At 35.4% G+C, this 19127-nt stretch overlaps 1 protein-coding gene across 1 annotated transcript in view; it reads right to left on the reverse strand.

Annotated features, from left to right (window-relative positions):
* Positions 1–19127, reverse strand: part of LOC135111011 (ATPase family AAA domain-containing protein 2-like) — a 49055-nt gene that overhangs the window by 27772 nt on the left and 2156 nt on the right. Inside the window, exons 2-7 of the mRNA XM_064023864.1 lie at positions 16434–16518; positions 12473–12613; positions 4105–4296; positions 3434–3581; positions 2182–2319; positions 856–1330 (exon numbers count right to left, since the gene is read on the reverse strand). Coding sequence (XP_063879934.1) covers positions 856–1330; positions 2182–2319; positions 3434–3581; positions 4105–4296; positions 12473–12613; positions 16434–16518 — 1179 coding nt within the window. The remainder of the gene's footprint in view (positions 1–855; positions 1331–2181; positions 2320–3433; positions 3582–4104; positions 4297–12472; positions 12614–16433; positions 16519–19127) is intronic.

Below are 19127 nucleotides of genomic sequence, written 5' to 3' on the forward strand. Positions count from 1 at the left end.
GTCTGTCAATGATCCAGTGCGCTGGGTGTTAAAATAAAATGATGGGGAGCAGGTGAGATCTGGAACCTTAAGCCCTAAGTTACATTATGTTCAGCACTAAAGGACATGCAAAGTAATACCAACAAGTTACATATAGTCAGCAACATTCACGATTAGAACCCATGCCAACAAGTGTCACATTGTGCAACTCGCTCCTGAGAGGGAGGGAGGGAGGGAGGGAGGGAGGGAGGGAGGGAGGGAGGGAGAGAGAGAGAGAGAGAGAGAGAGAGAGAGAGAGAGAGAGAGGAGAGAGGGAGAGAGAGAGAGAGAGAGAGAGAGAGAGAGAGAGAGAGAGAGAGAGAGAGAGAGAGAGAGAGAGAGAGAGAGAGAGAGAGAGAGAGAGAGAGAGAGAGAGAAAATGCAGGGAAAAAATAGCTTTACGACAACTTATGTTAGTCCCTCATGTGTTTTTGAAAGCACAGAATAATGGATTCAGGATTTTAAAATATTGACATAAGGGAAACATTATCTTTTGTGATCCCTCCTTTCTTTGGCTAACAAAATGGCTGTGTTTGTTGCAAGACATCTGGAAAATATACAGCCATTTTGTTAGCTGAAGCAAGGAGGGGTCACAAAAGATAACTTTCCCTTATGTCAATATGCCAAATACTGAATCTGTTATTCTATGCTTTCAAAAACATGAGGGACTAACTTAAGTTGTCATGTAGTTATTTTCTCTCAGAAGATTTTTACAGACTGAGGAGCGAGTTGCCAGTTTATGCAATGTGATGCTCACATTGGCAAGATTCTAATTATGAGTGTTGCTGGCTGTATACAATTTCAGTGCAGGAAAAAACAGCACACCAAACCACTTACTGGGCCTTTGACAGACACAGCGCTGGCCATTATTGGGTCTCGCATACCCCTAGGACTTCTGTGGATCACTGGTGAAGGGTCATCTTCATCCTCATCTTCCTCAGTGTCCTCAATCTTCTGTTGTGAAGCCAAAAGGGAACTGCGTGTGGTTCGCCTTTTCTGTAGCAAATCTTCAGCTTGCTCCTCCCCATCATCACCTGGTTTTTCCTCATTTTCCTCCTTTTTAACAGATATTTGCTTTTCTCTCTTGTATCTTTTTGGAGGTTCCTCAGAATTTTGTACAGCTTTCTCTTTTTCTTTCTCTTCATCCTCTTCCTCATCATCATCATCATCATCATCATCATCATCATCATCATCATCATCATCATCCTCCTCATCATCATCCTCATCATCATGATCTCCCTGAGGTGCTTCCACTTTCTTTGGCCGCAAATTTCTGTCTTCTTCCTCATCCTCTGAGTGTTCAGGCTCATCCCTGTAATGTGAATTACAATAAGGAACTGGAATAATGACAATAATGTAAACTAAACTTTAAATTTTGAACATTTTGTAATACTATATGATACTGCACCGGTGGCAAATTCAAAGAAATTAAGATAGGTTGCAGAGGAGTTCAGAAGTAAAATGCAATGTAAAACAGTAAAGATAAGTGAATGAAATGAGTAAAGTAATGAAGTGTGTAAGACTAATGAGTGTCATTATGATGGGCTACTTAAAGATGCTTAAGTACCTAGGATCACGTGGATGGATGTAGAACGTCTAGTAGGAATAAAAGCATAAGGTTGAATAAAGAAGCAATGGAACCAACTGTGTAGCATAGAGCTTAACCATGGTGGGGGTTGGGAGCAGAGAGAGAGAGAGAGAGAGAGAGAGAGAGAGAGAGAGAGAGAGAGAGAGAGAGAGAGAGAGAGAGAGAGAGAGAGAGAGAGAGAGAGAGAGAGAGAGAGAGAGAGAGAGAGAGAGATGAGAGAGAGAGAGAGAGAGAGAGAGACTGAAAGCAATGGAGATGATATGAGGAGTAAGTATGGAGTAACACAAAGTAAGAGAAATGAAAGAATTTGCCAAATTTCTCAATGACAAGCTATTATCACATGACATCATGTTAACCATGGTAAAATAATTAGTAAGAGATAACTGAAAGCTTATGACTTCACAAACACATTACCCATGTCTCATACTGCTCAGGAAACTACTATCAAGTAACAAAAACAGGTTTATTTATGTCCGAAACTTCTTTTCATTAAAATTATCATGAAAATACTACAACTTTCTTTGCTTACAAAGAGATTACCTGATTTTACATTATAAACTGCAAGTCATCAATACCTGTATCTCCTAGGAGGGACTCTACGGCGTCGAGTGCAGTTGGTGGTCTTCTGGGATCGTGGGTTGTACTCTCGTTTCTCCCTCTGGCTGAAACGCTGCATTTGCCTTCGTCGAGGCTCCACTTCTTTATCCAAGTACCTGAATATTAGAGCAGAGATACTACAGCACATGTTAGATTATTTTTTCTACCTTTCTATAAACAATGATCTATCCACACATCATGTCAAGCTTTTCCTGAAAGGAAAGAAGCAACAGCAAGAACCCTTGTCATTGTGGGGAATAAAAATGGATAAAGCAAGGGAGTAACTCCCTTGCTTTATCCATCTCAGTAGCTTTTTATGAAGCATAAGTAATATATGAGGCACAATTCTTTCAGCCCTGTAATGTAAGAGGCAGCATACTTTTAACCCTATAATGTAAGTGGCACTATTCTTTCAATCCTCTTATGTAAGTAGTAGTATTCTTTCAGCCATTCCAGCCTGTGGTGGCAAATTATAACCCCTATAATAGAAGTATAAAGTAGGCCCTCTTCACTGCCAACTTTAAATTGCTATCCTCTTTAATAAGCTAAATTTTCCAGCGAAAATTATACAATTTGCTAAAATGGCAAATTAAAAACTTCCCCACTGTGCCACACTCATTGTGCAATGATCACTGCAGTTGTTTACAATTATTGGCACAATAAGGTAACAAGCTGAGTGATGCTTCAAAGAACGTGTTATTAGTCCATAGCCTATGCCATTACTTATATGTGTCATCTACAAGAAAAGAAATACTTAATACAAAGAACAACTTATTAGTAATACCTTCCCTAATATAGAAGGGTCAAAAGTTAAACATACAGATGGATGTGCTTTTAAATTTGTGTGGTAAGAATATGATGCTTGACTTGAGAGAGACAGGAAAAAGGGATGTGACAGGAGGACAAAAACAGAAAATGAGAAGACTTTCAGGATAAAATAGGACCAATCACCAGTTTTCATTCATGTGTGCAGATTCACTTAAGGAATGCAAAGGATGCATGGACATAAAAGCTGAAGAAATGGTTGTCTAGTTGAAGTCTTATTACAATTTCAGAGCTTTGTGTCTTGAACTTGAAAATCTAAATATACATTATTTGTGAATATATGCAGATATATCACAATAATATCTACCTACTCTGATTCCCCAAAATTCCTCAAAAGGGAATTGTGGGCATCAATAACCCTTGCAGCACAGCACAAAACTTGTCTTGTTTCTATACGGTACATACTTGCATTTTTTTCGTGAAGGGCGAGGCTCTTCATTTTCTGGCTCTGAGCTTGGAACAATGGAAGGGTAGCCTCGCAACTTCTTATTTCCCACCAACCATGACTGATCAAAACTACTGAACGTCCTCCTCCTTGAACTGCGCCTCAGACCTGGAAGACATTTGCTGAATAATTTGCTGAATAATCACAAAATGCCTTAATATACAAGGCATTAAAAGATGACAACCATATTAAGGTCTATTAACAAATTCTTCAAAAAGAATCAGTTTGCAGATATCATTAATGCTTAAGTTGTAAAAGATTATGAACTAGTATTGATGCAAGATCATTAAACAATAAATTCAGTTAGAATATTAACTTGCTTTCAATTACCATACAGAAAAAATAAGCATTAATAGCAGGAATACAGTTAAAGTACAACACAGTCCTATTCCCCCGAAACAGGTTTATCAAGCTGTAGTCACCAGCAGTCCTTCTACACCATTTGTTTCCAAATAACTCAAACAATTCTACCAAGTAGTTTCACATTTCCCACTCAGTTCATCCACTTCACTGTCCATTCTATATGCCCAAACCATTTTTCAAATGATAAGACACAATCTTCATGATGGTGAAAAGAACATTCCAATCTTTTATTGTTTTCTTTTAGGTTGATAATTTTTTTTAAACTTACCTTCCTCCATACCCTGCATATGGGTCTTGTCCCCATTCATTACAAATTCCTTAGCCATGGCATCTCGGGAACGCTGGCCACGAGTACGGCGGGACTGAGTGCGCCGAAAGATCTCATCATCAGTGTCCGTGTCATCTTCAATAGTTACAGTATTATTCTGCCTCCTTACACTTGATCTAACACAGGAAGAATCTGTGGGAAAGTACTGAAGGTTATAATATTTCTGACTTATTGAATACATAACGCTTAGATATATTCTCTTCCTGCCAAAGAAGGAAATTACTAAGTGGCATGGGTATATCACGATAACTGACAAAGGCTTTAATACAACAGTGACACAATGGATCACAAAATAATAAATTAGGGGTCCTCGGGTTACATACATTCCAACTTGGTCGTAAATACAAATGCTCTTATAAAAGTAAGAATTTAATTTCTTACCCATCCCAGATAATGATGGTAAATGGACACAAAGTAAGAAGATGCAACATGAATTTCTTTCCAACAACATTCCAAACACCTGTCAATAAATCAAATTATGCATAATTCTAATAAAAACTACTTCAGTAACTCTTCTCCAGGTAAGAATAAAGAGTGTCTAGTTAAATATTCAGACATGGTTACATCCAGATATAAACGAGTTTGCTTATTGTGTATCTGGCCATTGGAGGAATTACTGTACTGCAAAAGCTGAAACACAAATGCCATTTTCATGCTTCCCTGATCTTTCTTCATTTCTATTATGGCTTTCACAGCTTTCTTTTATTCTATTTTTCATATTCACTGAAAACCAACAACCAGTTCAATTCACAGAATGAATGCTGTGATGTGAAAGGAACACATTACCATCCATTTTGCTTGTTCATGAACTGAGTTTTTGTTAAAAACTGGTGCATTTTCACTCAAAAATATTTGTTATCTGATTGCTTTGAAAAGAGATATTCAATAACCAGTTTGTCTGTATAAGGATGATTTCAATGTATGAAATCTAAAGGCATCATTGAACTGATAATGAAAATTTCCATTCACTTATGTATTCAATAAAAATACCTCACAAAGAAAAGTTACAAGACAGGACATTGTAAATTATCACTGCTTGACTAATAAAAAATGGAAAAAAAATTCAAAAAGCTATATATATATATATATATATATATATATATATATATATATATATATATATATATATATATATATATATATATATATATATATATATATATATATATACACACATAAAACCGTCCAAAAAAATCTGGCTAAACAAACCTCCCAACGAATGTCCACACTTCATGCTACCATTTTAATACATATTTGTTGGGTAAAGTAAAAATAATAATTTTATTTTAGAAATGTGAATTCTATACTTGCAAATAAAAGGAGAAAAAATGTAATTCAGATGTCCTTAAATTATAGTTTGTACAGGAGCAAAAACAAAAGAAAATTCATAAAAGCAGCAATAAATAACAAGAATTTCCTTTGCTGTGTCCAACAAATACAAAATAAAATAAACATAAATAAATGTGGTTTTAATATAAATTAAAACCACAATCCAAAGAGTATTACAAAACACTTACTATACAAGGTTCCTTTAACAATGATTAAATACTTGTACAATGACATTATTGTGTCCTAAAGATTCTGGTATGCAATACCTGCTTTTTACTTAGTATCAAAACTGGCTGACAGTCACACCTTGGAGCACAATGCATCTGTAAACCGAGGACTCCCTTTAATGAAGCAAAAACATTTAATTCAGAATTATGAAGCATGCATTTCAAGTATAATATAAACTGAGAACTTTATTATAAAAAAAAAAAAAAAAAAAATTGTTATTAGTTTAAATATTTAAAGAAATGTAATCAAATATTTTTTTCAAACTTGACAAATGTACATCCATGCCACATAAACATGACAATAAAAGTTATAATTGGGTTGGACATTATTACTATCCACTAGCGAAAAAGGAGATAAATATTAGTTCATACCTAACTTATTCAGATCTGCACATTTCTTACACTTGCATTAAATCCAAGAATATCAATGTAAACTTTGCTGTTAGTTAAAATTTCTGCAGCAGTTGACATCCACCAAAGCTGACCTGCTTCATCAAGGCGTAAGGAAAAGTCGATCATACTTATGCCATGAGTGTTTAAGATTCAAAAGACCTAAGTATATTGCTCCAATTAACTGAACACAGACAAATACTTCTACTTAACTAATCTGAAATAAAAAAAAAATTTCCATTATTAATCACAACAAAGGAAGAAATTCAAATGACATTAATAGTAATGAATATATATATATATATATATATATATATATATATATATATATATATATATATATATATATATATATACGAGTATATATATATATAATTAGATAAAAACATTTTTAGTAATTCCCATTAAAGAAAGAAAAGCCATACAATACAAATAAGTATAACAAGAAGCCTGAATGATGGGAACTCAGGGTGTTTGCCAATATCTACTGACATACTGTCATTTTTGCTGCCTTTTTTCTATTTCTCCGCAGGTGATGACAGGATACCAATAATGCTGAAATTCTCTGATGAACAGCTCTCACAATAACCTTCCAATAATAATTTTGAATCTCCAGTGTTCCCCAACCATTCTGGCCACCCACACCCCAACCACTGCATGATGATTAGCATGCTTCCCTTGATGACTGACAAGTTAGGCAAGAGGGTTTTACATACAAGAACAGTGTTAGCCAGATTTAGGAGGTGTAATAAAGTGGGACTAAGAGAGAGAGAGAGAGAGAGAGAGAGAGAGAGAGAGAGAGAGAGAGAGAGAGAGAGAGAGAGAGAGAGAGAGAGAGAGAGAGAGAGAGAGAGAGAGAGAGAATCTGAAAAATTCATGATTCAAACTATCTGAATTTCACAGATGTAACTTTATGCACTAAAGCTTTGGCTAACACTGATCAATTCACACTGCAATATGCTTTTACTAACACCAAACAAAGGATGGCCAAGTAGTAAGCAGGTTTAGGAAGTAATTAGAGTATGCAAGCCCTAAAGTTTTGTAATTCTCTGGAATGTATATCAACTCATTATAATTCCATAATGTAAGACCATTAATCCTCACATCCACCTTTTAAATCTTTTATTATAACTTCTTACTATAACACTAAGATATCTGCCATTTATAAAATTTCTAGCAAAGTAAAACATAATTCTAGTCAAACAACATAAATGAAAAATTATACCCATTTTTCCAAAGAATTTCAAAACCAGGTATGGAAGTATCATTAAAAATTATCATGATTATTACTGTGTGACATAAGCCCACAGGCAGAGAGATGCTACAAAGGGCAGCTCACAAATCTTCACTACCAATACTTGTAATATAAATACGTTTACAATGTGCAGACACACCACTCTGAAAATCAAAATACAGCACAAGCACCATTTTTCATAAGCCTCAACCTTTTTGATGTGTGGTGCCAAGAATACCACAGATATTTTCTCACACAAATAATGAAGATACACAGTAATTCCGGTTGTCTGTACAACATTTAGTGTGCATTCACATTTATTTTCAACATAGTGCTAGCTTACCAGTAAAAGGACACAGACTTGCTTTAGTTTCTCCTTTTCTCCATGGTGCTCCTCTCATGTTCTTCATTGCATCAACCCTCATATCACCATCACCCCACTCAACACCATGAACAATAACTGGCACCTCTTGAAAGATTATCCAGTAGGTGAGGTTAACATCTTCATTTAAAACATTGTCATCTTTCTCATGACTGACTGACTGCCTGCTAGAAGAGAGAGAGAGAGAGAGAGAGAGAGAGAGAGAGAGAGAGAGAGAGAGAGAGAGAGAGAGAGAGAGAGAGAGAGAGAGAGAGAGAGAGAGAGAGAGAGAGAGAGAGAGAGAGAGAGAGAGAGAGAGAGAGAGAGAGAGAGAGAGAGAGACTATTGCATCACTTTCAGGACTGGGGCTAACAATCTGATACAATACCCTTCCTTGGAGAGAGAGAGAGAGAGAGAGAGAGAGAGAGAGAGAGAGAGAGAGAGAGAGAGAGAGAGAGAGAGAGAGAGAGAGAGAGAGAGAGAGAGAGAGAGAGAGAGAGAGAGAGAGAGAAACTATTGCATCACTTTCAGGGCTGAGGCTAACAATTTGATACAATACCCTTCCAGATTTCTGCTGTGGCAGGTGCCACACTAGTATATAACCCCAGGTAATGCATTAACACCATCACTTCATTCGGCATCCTAATTTTCTCTTAGAGGAATGAACAGCATGTGCTTGGAGCAAAAAGTTTCTTTCCCTTGATACCCTTGTATGCTGGGGAGTAGGCTTGATTTCTTAAGATGGGCAATGGGATTACTACATCCCTACCTGCTATCACAGCAGGTAATTCACATCTACTCTGTTGGGTGGATATAGGCAGAAAAATCACAATACTTCTACAGAATATAACCATCCATCTCCATCATTCATAACCAATTGTAATGACAATTTATAGTGCTGCAGCAATTTTCACAGGAACAAACATTCATGAGGTGAATGTGAATAAAAATATTATTGATTTTCAACTAGTTTAATACACCTCAGCTGGTGGGTGAATGGGTTGGCTTGCAGTTGGTGGTGATGGTAGCAGAGAAAAAGCCTCATCAGAAAAGGGAGGTACCTCTTAAGTATGAAGAGTATAAGCAAATCTCCCTTCCCCTGATATCAATCACCAGTCACCCGAAGCCTTGAGAAAGTCCTCATCCTCACACAGGTAAACTAGCAGTACTGATATAAATGAATGCACATAATATCTTTGGGTTGAATTATACTCATTAAGATCTCAAATGTTTATCATAGGTTTGTTTTTGGTGAAAAAAATGATGCTGGGCCTGTATACTTGAGATTGTATTTCACACATATTGAATACTAGAACTTTGTGTGCACTAGTTTGCTTGGGTTCATAAAGATTTTAACCACTGCAAAACACACTCAAATAATAAAAATGGGTATAATTACACATATATTCACAGTCATTTTATAATTGCTAATGAAATTCTGTAACTACAGCTTATATCATAACTATAGCTGCAACCATTCAACCATATGATAGAGTGACTGGCAGCAGTGACAAAAGTAGTAACTGACATTGTTGACTATGAATACAGGTGCTGTGAACAAATCTATATGCAGGTCACTCCTGATTGATCACATTAACTGTGCCATAACTTAGCAACATACACATAAAACTGTATGTAAAAATTATATGAATTTAAACTTCTCTTTATATTGTCACTACTTTATGAGAAAAAAATGTTATCAAATCTGCTATATACTATGACATGCTAATTAATGTATGGTCCTACAGCAAGGCAAGATACCTTCAACACCAATACAAAACATCTAAAAATAATCTTGTAATTTCAAATTAGTAAAATTTTACAAATCCTACTTAAGAATATAAAACAATTTTTCAAAAATATATTCTCAAAGTATCATTAAGGGTAAATGATACACTTAATTTTACTTAACAGTACACTCCAATGTCTCAAATAATATATATTTCTGATGCCTCACTCCAAGAAAAATCATCCAAAAGGAGGTGATCATGGAAGAAGAGCTTCTACCTCTCCCTAACAAACACTCCTTTCCTTATTCAAGAGTTCTTTCCTCTATCAGCACCTTTTTTCATAATTGTACTCCTTTATCCCATCTTTCCAAACAAGACTATTTCACTTTTATTTTCTCCTTGCTATGTGGAGCACAGAAAAAAAATATTGGTTGTAATAAAGATAAAAGACAGCAATTTTAGACTGATGCCCTTGACAGGTTTTCTGTAACTTCTCCAGTACCTAAAATGAGTTATATGCAGGAAGATGATAGGGCCACAAACCCTGCAATGAAAACTGTTGAACATGACCCACAACAGGCACTGTGAGGCAGTGCTGTGATTTCATAATGCAGACAATTTGTCTGTTATTTTATTAACTTTTTACTTCATTTACACAAAAGAGAGAGAGAGAGAGAGAGAGAGAGAGAGAGAGAGAGAGAGAGAGAGAGAGAGAGAGAGAGAGAGAGAGAGAGAGAGAGAGAGAGAGAGAGAGAGAGAGAGAGAGAGAGACTTAGGGAAGATTCCTGCATCTACACTCATTCAATCTCAAACAGATTTGGATACACTTATGGATTTCAGGTCCTTCCCCCAACCTGATTATGAGTGAAATATACTAAACTCATGAGCAGTAACCACATGAAATGTATATTTGATGAGAAAGAAATGTAATCCATCATTTATTAGATTTTGTTCATTTTATAAAGGAATTGATGCTGATCACATTCTGACTGGCATATTTGTACTATAACTATGTGATAACAAACATCAGATGCACCAATGATAATCCTTCTGCCTGTAGCAGAAGGATCTCTCTTGATATCTAGCAACATTAATTCTCAGAATCCGAGTCACCACCATCTCCCCTCTATCCATCACAAGGACCTGTCACTTTCATTATTATCAGGATTTCTTTACAATATTATAGAGATCTATGTGTGATGCTGCAACACACTATCCTCCACTAACTTGGTAGCATATTACCATATTTTCATGTACATGAATGATCATCAATAATAATTATGTAAATAGAAAATGTCACAAAGCACTACTCACATTGATAGAAACATTGCTTTATTGGGGGAAAAATTGCAGCAAACAATGAGAAAAACTCACAACTGACAGCAATGCTTCATTACATAAAGGATGTTTCTTTGAATCCACAGGACTTGGTCTAAACTTAGATCAGAAAAGACAACACAAAACCAATCCAGTTGTTCAACATCCTCTGTGGATGCCTTGATGAGAGGGTCAAATAAAGTTAAACTGTGGGAGCTCATGCATTAAAGGTCTCTGTATCTCAAGATAAAGGAGTATTTACTCATCATAACCTAAAAGCAAAGGAGATACACAAGTTATGCGATGAATCACATCAGTTAAGGTAACAAGTGTTTCAAACATACAGTATTATAACTAAAAATTGTTACTTTACAGATTTCTGATTTTCAAAAATCTCACAAACTAGATTACAGTGGAACTTTGCTTCACAATCTTAATCCGTTCCATGACTCAGCGAAGCAAAATGTTTGCAAACTGAAACATTTTTACCCATTGAAAGGTTACCATATATGTAATTACACATACATCAGTATATTTTTCAATATCGTACTGATAGTTTTGCCAAACTGTGCTGCCTGGCGATGGCAGAAACAAGAATGCCATTTTTGTATTTTGCTATTGTTTTCTTCTTGAATTCCACAACACACTTAGGCTTCCTGTTATCACTATCACTTCTTACTTTTTTTTTAGGGCCCATAATGAGGGCTAAATTAACTCAATAAGAGCAAAGAAAGACCCAAAAAGTAATGTTCACAAACAGCACTCAGATGAACACTTCCCGGGAGGTGTACCGAAACACAGCCAAGCAAGTGCTTGCCAGCTGAGATTTGCGGGGTGTTTGTGTGTTCACACACTGAAACACCATTAATGAACCAATGGTACAACTGTTAAAAAAAATCTGTTCAGAAACCAATTTGTTTGTGAACAGGAAGGTTCATGAGCCATGGTTCCACTGTATATGCATTGAGATATTGTTCATGAACCATGGTTCCACTGTATATGCATTGAGAAATTGGAGTGTATTTTGAAGATAATAAATTGAAAACCTTCCTTTCAACATTTAAGTACCTGATAAGTAATTAACATCTTGCAAAAATATGAATCTAGTGAATTAATTAAACTTGGACAAGGTATAGAAACCTGGTACATAATTCAACTGAAACTATCTCATAAATGGTACAGTTCCCTATAATAAGTCACAGCATTCAAGTAATATGTCCTTATTTGCAGGCTGAATTTAAAGTGAAGCAAGAAGTGACCTGCATATTCATCTTAACTGTATCCACAAACAAAATCCAATGCAAAGCTGCTTTCTCCTCACATTTTTACTATACTATAACAGCTAACATAAAAAAAAATACTTGTATGTAAACAGCTTGTTGCTTAATTTTCTGTTCAGGCAAAACACACTAAAATACATAATAATTATTTAATACAATGATAAAGGATTTAATATTTTTCTAGAATTATTCCTAGCTAGATTTATAAAATTCAAAACCGTAAACAAAAATATTTTAAATTTTTATAACCCAATAATATGCTCAATTCACAGAGGCCATGCAAAGCTTGTCACCTAAAGCCAAATACCTCAAAGGTTTATTAAAAAAAAAAAAAAAAAAAAAAAAAAAAACATATGACAGAGATGCAATGACTTCTATAGTAATGGGGCATGGGTGAGATTGCAGTGTAGTACTGTATGCTAGGAGGAAATAAGTGCTACCTCTGCTGGGCTGAGGCCTGGGTACCTCTTCACAGGAAAAACACGAAGGTCTCTTCCTGGCCCAACTCTTCAGTTTTTTGTCTGCTAGCGTGCGAGACAGCAAAACGGCCAGGTTTCGCGTTCTCTGATTTCTCATAGCAGCTGTATACCAAAAAATCACATATTTTAATGAATCTATACAAAAGCTGATGTTACTCATCTTGAGCACTTCAAGATGCAAGACAAGAAGTTTACAAGCACTTGATATAAGTAACACTGACACTAATTTTTTATAGTTACTTTGACTTGGGACTCCTAACTTCTCTACTTATGGGTTGGCGGTAGTATAAAATCCATACAATGGCCACTGAGTGCATCCCATCATTGTAAATTTTATTGCCGTTATGAAAGATTTTCAACATTTCCAATTTTCATGCATATACTACAAAGGATGAATATAACCAGAATATGATTCATCTATGACACCAGATCTGTCCTTAGATTGTGGTATGATTGTCCAAGTGACAAGTCGCCAGCATTGATCGCCAATTAGGAAACAGGCAATGTGCACTACACATCCCACAATCATGTGTGATTCCTATAAACTTATCTATGCATGGATTTTATATTAATTTACCTATTCAATTAGTTTATTGCCAAGATAAATCAAATAATAAAAGAAAATCAAAACAAACTTCAAGACATTGTATTAGATAAAAGCTTAACCAATTATGTACTCCTACATGGCTGAAATGTACCATGAAAAAATAATAAAATTTACACAAATGTTTAATAAACCATTAACTTCATAAAATACCACACGTTAATACCAACATCTGATACCCTGGAATGGCATTTTTGTGAACAATAACATTTCTCATGTGAGGTAAAATGATAATTCCACACCCACACCACTCAGAATGACATCACTTTATGGTTCAGGCAGTAACATCTCTAAGCAGCATGCTCCAGCACATTGAAGCCTTTAAGTATCCCCGAGTCTAACAGCTGCCATTCTATCAGTTCTTCACTATATACCTGTAGAGTATGCCACATGCAACCAAATCAGTCCATGGTAGAATCCTACTGACACCACTCATGTCGGTAAAACATTATGTAACAGTATTGTTTCACCACAGCCACAAAAGCCATGGCAAAAACATGTCATAACTTGTAATCTTCAATGAAATTTTTTATAACAATAACTGGTGAAAAATTGACATCTGCACCTCAGCAATTCGTCAGTTCCTCCTTGCTAGGAAGTGGCTACAGCACTATCCTCTACTTAATATCATCTTTGCATAATACAACCCCCTCTCTCTTTCTCTCCCTTATTTAATTTTTTAATGTACCATCCAGCTCCCTTCCCTCACTCAGCATTAATTTGATTTTAGTAGCTACATTCTTTTTATCATCTCCCTCTCCCCTATTATTTCCATGTGTTAAAACAGTCTCAAGATGTTATACTTCATGATCTCCACCATTTTAATCCTTCTCTACTATTCTCTACTAATTATCCCTAATCATATTCCTAAGAACTACCCCAAAAGGAAAGGGTCCTTAATGCATCTGCATTAAAGAGAGGGAGAAAAAAGAATGACTAAAGTAAAACCAAATTCTCTAAGAGTTTACCATGATTACACTAGCAATAACCAGTGCTGAATGTCCAGTTGGGGGATCTGCAAAATTAAATACTTATCTAACATTTTACATAGAGAGAAAAAAAATTTAAAAAGTTAATTCTAAAATTTCTCCTTTCCCCATGAGAACCAGCTTAACATTAGGCATTTGGCTGAGTGGTTGTAATATATTCTTCTTTGTTTTTAACTTGTTTTGTATTGTGTTTCTTTTTTCTAATCATATGGATGATGTAATAGTGAAAAGCATGGCTCTAACAATAAATATTGAATGCTGAAAATAATAATAATAATGATAATAATAATAATAATAATAATAATAATAATAATAATAATAATAATAATAATAATAATAATAATAATAATCCTGCATCGATGATTTTTTGGCCAGATTATCACTATTGTTTTAAAAAGATAGTCATTGATGGCAATCAATATTACCTTTCACCAACACATTACCTAAAGGCTGTAAAGTGTGATTGGAAGGCTGAATATAAAATATGCATGATACCTATTTGTGACATTTCTGACTGTTACATAGGATGTGCTACAGCATTCTGAGGGAGGAGCTCATAATGAGATGACACAATTTTGCACTACAAGTGTGAAGTGACAAATCTGCATATGTGTGTGTGTGTGTGTGTGTGTGTGTTGATCCTGTTTCCTTCCTTGATCAAAATGGAACTGATCCTTCAAAACAATGATACCCTAACAGTCCACTGCACACACTCATTAGTCATAACATTTCACTTTATTACAGTTAAGTAATCATGTGGGTATTTATCTAATTTACCTATCAAGGCTCTATTTGTAGTAATGGTGATGTGAATGAGAATATTTAAGAAACTACATAAGAAATCTAAAAAGTTTTTGATATCATATTTAACGGGAACACAAATTTAATAAGTAAATTTTAAAACTTTTATATATATATATATATATATATATATATATATATATATATATATATATATATATATATATATATATATATATATAATATATATATATAAAAAAACTTACACAGCTGACAAACTCTTGCCATCTCAACATCCAATCTCTGTTGCCTGCCTAGCCAATGATAATGTTATCACTGAACACAAAATTAAACAAGTGGGAGTTGAAAACACCAATAACTATAGCCTACTATGGCCAAGAGCTTTCTTACAATCCTCACTTACCCTTTTCTTTCTTGATGGACTCGCTCTTAACAAAACAGACCAGAGCTGCACTAAATCATTAACTCTATAAGTGGTTGGCTAAACTTTAATGTGCTGACTCAACTGGACTTCACTTCTGGGTCCCAATCATTTAACCATGAGAAAGATCAGCGAGCTAGTGATGACAGAAGCTACAACATTGCATCCTGTCCTGCATAATATTCACTGGGAGCATGGTGCTGGACTGCCTCAGGATGTAAAATAAGAGAACCTATAACAGGTAATAATAATAATAATAAAAATACTAGCGAAGCCAACATGCATCATACGTAATCAACCAAGTAGCGGCTTCCACTGCATCACTTTGTTTACCACCCTTCACTGGTTGCTGCACGCCCCAGTCATGAACAATGATGGACAAAATATAAATAACCAAACCATGGATATCAAGCTTGGTTCTTCTGATACACACATCCTATTTTGATCTAATATACTGAGTACATGGTTGAAGTGATCTGTGTATTTCTAATAATTCTATTAGTATTCTCTGGCACAACTTCAAAACTACAGTTCATCATTCGTGGGTTGCCATAATTTTCTTCTTCCATAACTTTGAAAACATGTAAGCTGTGTAAAAACTTAATGGGATGAACTGTTACCTGTATAAAAGTGGTATCCTGAGAACATCTACTCCTCAAACACTGAAAGGTGCAGAAGAGCCTTGACTTCAATTTATTACACCTTTTCTTCTTTCTTTTCTGTTTCAATTTTTAGATGCCATCTCATTTCAGGACAACCTATCAACTGTGGATTCAATTGTATTGCAAGTCCAGGGATGCAGGAAACAAAACTGAAAGGCATTCATAACATGACAGGTGTAGTGGACATGACAGGATTAGGGGGGTCAAGGCAAGTACTCTTGGAAGAAGAGCCCAAGCTATTTACTTGATGTTAAATGTAATTTGGCTTTGTAGTAATGAAATAGTATATAAGTTTCTACAGGAATACTTGAGTAATGAAAGTTATTAATTAAATTCTGTGCAATAATTAATTTTTTTTCCCTCACCCATTAAACAACAAAATCATTTTCAATCTAGGACTTTGCAACCCTATGATAAAAGCCTGGAACAGATACAAAGCTATGTAAAGCCTACACATAAACAGCCATCTGGTTCACAGCCTCACCTGGTGATCTATTTGAGTTGCCTGCATCCTGGAAAGTCACACTTGAATTCCTTCTTGACGGCTGATCATCACTTTCCCAGAAAAGCTGAAAAAAATAACAATAAATAAATAAATAAATAAACAAACAAGTAAATAAGTGAAAATAAATATAATTATTTACTGAAAAATAAACATATAAATAAGTAAACAAAAATTTTCAAAATTATACATATATAAAAATTTATTTCCAAGTGCCAATTATTTTTTATCTATATATCATGCTTCACTCTGACAACTAGCCATGATAGGATTCTACATGATATGCATATAAAAATTATCTGCAAACTAACACCAACTGCTCATGTCTCTATAATTCATAGAGATAACATATAGTAATCAATGGTATTCACACAGCATTTTATCACTTGTGATTTGTCAGGCCAGTGAACTACAGTAGGTGTCAGTGAGATGAGACATGGTGGCAGTGGCAAGAAGGAAAGTTTCGTTCTCAGCTTTTTCCTTTATCTTTGCTCTCCAAGCTATTTATGCATTTTACCGTCCTTAAAAACCCTCTTCTCTCCCAACAACACCTGGGACTGGAAACCATGGCAATTTTCAGGAATATAATCACCATACTTAAGGAGGAATCGGGAATTTTTTTGGCATCTGTGGAGAATGTGGATCCCACCTGGCTGGATCCTGCAGCCTGGCAGCACAGTGGAATGTTGATAGGCAGCTAAAGCATGCAACAGGCAATAACAAGCAGAAAAATGTTATTTATTATACATTTGCATAGCTGGCAATCTATATTGGCAGGCTGCAGGATTAACCAGGTGGAACCCACACACTCCAAGAGAACTCATATATATAGGTATATTTATTTCAACCTCATTTCTAGCACTAGTACAGTGGAACCTTGGTTACTGAATGCCTCCCTTTTCAAACCATAATTTGGTTCTAGAACAAAGTTACAGTGGAACTTCAGTTACCAAACATCTCCCTTTCCAAACAACTTGGTTTTCAAACAAAAATTTTAATATGTAATTGCTTCAGTTGCCATACCATAATTCGGTTTTCAAACAGTTACTTGATTCTGAAATACTACAAGACGTAGCAAAAGCTGGCATTTATTACTAATTTATAGTTTCTATAAATATTTCCTTTGTTTTTATATATTCGAAGGAGAGACACAGAGGGTAAGACAGTAATTCAATCTTTGAAGTAAGTTAAATGTGATCTCATTAAATGTAAACAGACAGTTTTCAGCGCTGTAGAGTAATGCCAAGCCTCCAGTGGCTCTATGACTCACAATACCATCACTACTGCACAACTGCATTTATCCAGTAGTTTTTCCAAGCAGCAAAATGATTAAGTGTTATGATCACCTTCATTTTGGCAGTGAATGGGTTGCTCCTCTCTGCATCACTCTGTAAGGCTTCCCTCACTTGATTGGTGACAAAGAGAATGCCTGCATAGTCTAAACAATATCTCTTGATGAATTATGTGTCACTAAGTTCATTCAATGCCTCCTTTCTGGATAAAAAAAATTCTAAGCTGGAGATATTGTGGAGTGGCCATCTTAGCAGTGGGAGTGTCTGTCACTACCCGCTAAGACATGGTGGATGGGTGTCTGAGAATAGATTAATCTATTTTACATTGATTCCTATGGGAAAAATAGTTTCAGTTTTTGAAATGGCATTGAGGAATGAATTAAGTTCGAAAACCGCAGTTCCACTATACTTGATTTCAAATATTGAAAGACATGGCAAAAGCTGCCATTTATTACTTATTTACAATTTCTATAAATATTTACTACATTTTTATATATTTTGAGGAGAGACACAAAGTGTAAGACAATAATTCAATTTTTGAAATGAGGTAAATGTGATCCTGCTGAAAAGCCTTGATGTAAACAAACAGTTTTTGGCACTCAAGAGTTATCCTGAGCCACCTGTGACTCTTTCGATCACACCCAATGCCATCATAATACACAACTGCATTTTTCCAGTAGCTTTTCCCAGCAGCAAGATGTCTAAGTGTTATGATCACCTTCATTCTGACGGTGAATTGTTCCTTTCTGTGTTCTTCTGTAATGTTTCCCTCACTAGATCAATGACAAAGAGAATGCCTGCATGGTCTAAACAGCATCTTCTGATGAGTTCTGTGTCACTAAGTTCATTCAATACATCCTTCCTGGATAAATAATTTGTGAGATGGAGATGTCGTGAAGCAGCCATCATGGCTGTAGGAGCATCTATTATAAGCCACTGAGACAATGTAGACTAGTGTCTGAGAATGGATTACTCCATTTTACATTAATTCCTATGGGGAAAATAGTTCCAGTTTTCAAATGGCATTCAGGAACAAATTAGATTTTGGAACTGAGGTTCCACTTTACTTGTTTCATGTAGACCCCCTGCCAAAGTCCCTTCTTTTCAGATCCCTCAAGGTTAAAAATTTCTTGACTTATCAAGACATGGTGTCTCATCCCTAAACTTTTTCGTGAATGTCCAAATTTATCCTAATTTGGCTCTCTGCATCCCCCTTCCAAACCCCTGGTGTAATGTAAGGAGTTATTGTAGATTTTTACCAAAACACGAAATTACCATATTTGATGGCTTAAAAGACACGCCTGTAAAAAAAAAAAAAAAAATCTCAGAAAATGACCCTGCATCTTATAAGGCCAAGGTTCAGCTTTGGGACATTGGCGAGTGG

Source organism: Scylla paramamosain, chromosome 21 (genome assembly GCF_035594125.1).
Source record: "Scylla paramamosain isolate STU-SP2022 chromosome 21, ASM3559412v1, whole genome shotgun sequence".
NCBI lineage: Eukaryota > Metazoa > Arthropoda > Malacostraca > Decapoda > Portunidae > Scylla > Scylla paramamosain.